This window comes from Dendrobium catenatum, unplaced genomic scaffold (genome assembly GCF_001605985.2).
Source record: "Dendrobium catenatum unplaced genomic scaffold, ASM160598v2 fragScaff_scaffold_390, whole genome shotgun sequence".
Taxonomy (NCBI): domain Eukaryota; kingdom Viridiplantae; phylum Streptophyta; class Magnoliopsida; order Asparagales; family Orchidaceae; genus Dendrobium; species Dendrobium catenatum.
In genome coordinates, this window is record NW_021318852.1 from 5437759 (window position 1) to 5441705 (window position 3947).

At 38.2% G+C, this 3947-nt stretch overlaps 1 protein-coding gene across 1 annotated transcript; it reads left to right on the forward strand.

The window, feature by feature from the left end:
• Positions 1-684: 684 nt before the first annotated feature.
• LOC110097521 (pentatricopeptide repeat-containing protein At2g21090-like) lies at positions 685-2538 on the forward strand. The gene has a single exon (XM_020823934.2). The coding sequence runs from the start codon at positions 786-788 to the stop codon at positions 2505-2507; it is 1722 nt and encodes a 573-aa protein (XP_020679593.1). The 5' UTR covers positions 685-785; the 3' UTR covers positions 2508-2538.
• Positions 2539-3947: the final 1409 nt, after the last annotated feature.

The window sequence follows — 3947 nt, forward strand, 5'->3', positions numbered from 1 at the left end:
TGCATCAAATCACTAGTGATTACTTGGCTTCATCAAAATAATTGATACCATATTTTAAAAGTTCAATTTTTTAGCAACTAAGGCTTCATTTGGGATGACTTTCTGACTGATTTTTAAAGCAACTCTTTAGTATAATAATTAAAATTTTTGAACTATAAAGCTGCTTTAAGAAGCAATAAAGAAGCTATCTCAAACGAAACTTAAAACTCTTTGTAAAAGTAGTCAGTATAGTTGTATGAAAAAAATAGTCTTTTTAATGACTATTATAATTTTTTTGCATTTTCAAAAAGTCAAATAATAAATTTCTTATAACTTATGTATTTTTGTAGATTTAATGTAAAAAATATTTTTCTTATCATTAACATTCCTAGGAAATAATAACAAATATAGCTAAATAATAGTGCCAAAATGCTTCCAATAATGTAGTCCGAGTAATCTTATTGACAACAATGATGGTTGGTATTCATTTGATGTATCTAGAAAATTAATGAGGGGGAGTTTAAATACATACTACAAATTTTTAATTTTTAATTATATATATTAAATATCTAAATTGTTATAGTTATTTATGTAAAACTCAAATCTTTAAATCACATTATAAAAAATAATAATTCTAGTTTTTATTAAATAAATAAAAGCTTGGGTGTTAATGGTGTGCTTAAGTTCCTCAATTAATAAACCCGATCTAGTGGCCTCATGACCCTCATCGTCTATTATGCCTCAGATAACCAGCCGGAACCGAGCAATGCGTAGCTTCTCCGTCAAGCAACCCCGCCGCCGTTCCGATGACTGCCACCGCCGCAGATATCATCGAATGTTACCTCTCACAAATCGAGATCTGCATCTCCAGCAAAGATCTCAAGCTCGGCCGTCTTCTCCACTCTCGCCTCCTCAAGACAGCGCTCAATCTTCACACTCTCCTCTCGAACCGCCTCATTGACATGTACGCAAAGTGTGGCTCTCTCCCTTGCACTATCTCCTCTTTCGACGACCTTCCCTTCAAAAACCACCAATCATGGAACACGCTCCTCGCAGCATACTCGCGAGACTCCAGGTTTCTCCATTCTGCTCGTCACCTGTTCGATGACATGCCTGAACGAAATCTTGTTAGTTACAACACCATGATATCGAAACTTAGTCATCACGGCTTGCACCAGGAGGCTCTCAAACTCTTTTCTGAAATGCAAAGGAAAGGTCTTGGCATGGATAAATTCACTGTTGTTGGCATTGCTCCAGCTTGCGCTGGTTTGTCTGATCTGCAATCTCTTCGCCAGTTACATTGTGCTATTATTTCTCATGGGATGCAATTAAATTGTATTATGTCAAATGTACTCATTGACGGGTATGGGAAGTGTGGTGATGCCATTGCTGCTCGGCAGGTTTTTGATCAGATGGAGGTGAAGGACATTGTTTCCTGGACCTCGTTGATCGGAGCCTACACCAATGCCAACAGACTTGATGATGCTTACCGAGTTTTTATAAGTGCACCATCACGCAATGCTGTTTCATGGACAGCTCTTATTTCCGGGTTTGAGCAAAACGGGCAGGAAGATGCTGCAGTTGATCTATTTGAGCAAATGCTTGAAGAAGGTATTTGTCCTACTCCATTCACTTTGGTATCATTCCTGAGTGCTTGTGCACGGTTAGGACTTATTGATCGAGGGAAGCAAGTTCATTGCTATATGCTTCGAAGGTTTATAGGTTTTGATTGCTTCAACATGAAGACTCACAACTCGCTAATTGACATGTATGCGAAATGTGGTGACATGGAGTCAGCTTTAGTGCTTTTTGATAATATGCCTGGTCGTGATGTTGTCTCTTGGAACACAATGGTTACAGGGTTTGCCCAGAATGGACTTGCAAAGGAGTCACTTGATGTGTTTGAGAGAATGGTGCAGGCTGGAATAACCCCAAGCCATGTGACATTTCTTGGTTTGCTTTTGGCTTGCAGTCATGCTGGTCTAGTATCAGAGGGTAATCAAATATTGAGATTGATGGAAAAAGAATTTGAAGTCTGCCCTGGGATTGAACACTACTCGATTCTCATCGATGGCCTTGGGAGAATGAATCAGCTCGAGGAGGCAATGAAGGTGATAGAGAGTTTGCACTCGACTGGGTTGTCAAGCAATGTTGGGATGTGGGGCGCACTGCTTGGCGCTTGTCAGATTCATGGAAACATAGAACTTGGGAGGAGAGCTGCTGAGTCGCTTTTTGTATTAGATCCAGAGAATGGAGCGAGATATGTAGCACTGTGTAATATGTATGCAGCTGCTGGAAAGTGGAGTGAAGCGAGGAAGGTTAGGTTGGTTATGAAGGGGAAGGGATTAAGGAAGGAGGCAGGTTGTAGTTGGATTGAAGTGAAAGGAGGAAAGAAAGTGTTTGTGCCTGGGGATGGGTCTCATTCACAGACTGAAGAGATCTATGAAATGCTTTCTTTATTGGTTGATCAGATGAAGGAAGAAAGACAAAACTCTGCCAATTTGTTCAGGAATATTTCAAAAGAATGATGAATGAATATGCCATCATCTTCAAGGTAAACATGAGTGTATGATAAGGTATTGGGCAGGCAGGGTTTCATGGCTAAGCGTGAGTTCTTTCTTCAAACCCTTTTCAAAGAATCTGTTTTGAAGATCATCAGTAGATTTATAAAATTTTGCCACAATATAATTAATTACGTTCCTCGATCATATCTTGGAAGAATGTCTAAAGGTTGGCCAATTTAAACATAATGTCTAAATGTTGTCTATTTTTTAAATTAATAATCTCGTATCTCTAATTTTCTAATTTTCATCTGATATTGAAACTTTAAACTAAGTCCAACACTAATATAAGTGAAGTTCTTTATTAATTAATTTATTTATCTAGCACCTACAAATAATATTTATTTATATAATATTCTAATGGCTCAACCACATTAAAATAAAGGCATAAGAATATGTTTTTCATATTTAAAAGGTTAATATTAATAACTATTGCATCCTAGAAAATTTGTGGCAGTAGAGAGATATAGTTTAGTATATCTTTGCACGAAGATATAACATATAAACAGATAAGGATGTAGCGTTCATAAGAGATAACAAGAGTTTTACTTGAAAAATCCTAAACAGTGGAAAAACCATGGGGTCTGTTCTAGTTTAAGCAAATTCACTAGTATGATGATTGAGTACAAATGAGGTATTTCCTTCAGGAGAAGGTTTTATATAGTAAATGCACATTATATAGAGCTATTTATATGGAAATTATTCTTAAAAGGGTGTTAACATGTTTGTTTGGTCAGTATGACTGTATTTGGGTGACCGAGGTTGTAAAGAATATAGTTGGCAGGCGACAGTGGTCGGAGTGGATCATAATAGGCATGCGATGATGGTATGAGCGATTGGAGTCAGGAGGCAAAGGTAATCGGAAGGACAGTAGTCGGCGAGCGACGGTTGTTAAAATGGACCGTAATTAAAAAACAACGGTGGCAGGGGTGGAACGAGCTATAATTTTTAGGGGGAAAACTTATAAGTAACTGTTGGTATATATGTCGGGAGTCCAAGGGGGCAGCGCCCCCTAACAGGGTTTGACCTACCTGGTCAGGTCGTGGGGGCGCCCCTACAGGGGTTTCCGGGGGCAACACCCTAGATAAATTTTGATTTACTATTTCTCTTTGTATTTGGTTCATCATTCCCTAATAATAACACATCTACATAATGTATTAAATTATATTGGGGGTAATTGCTTAAAAACTCTTATAATAAAGATTAAAAAATAAATTGAAGGGGAACAAATTACCTAAATAATAGTATAATGAAAAAAAAATTTTTGAGGGGGGAATTGCCCCCTTGGGCTCAAAGGGGTTCCGCTCATGAAGCGGGAGCGGGTTTTAGTTGCCTCCTTAGCTTAAAAGGGGTTCCACCCCATAACGGTGGTATGAGTTGACCGTAGTTGGTGGGTGATCGTGGTCG

What these genes read in the sequence shown, in the direction of transcription:
- LOC110097521 (XM_020823934.2), top strand. Translation starts at nt 786, where the DNA reads ATGACTGCCACCGCCGCAGATATCATCGAATGTTACCTCTCACAAATC.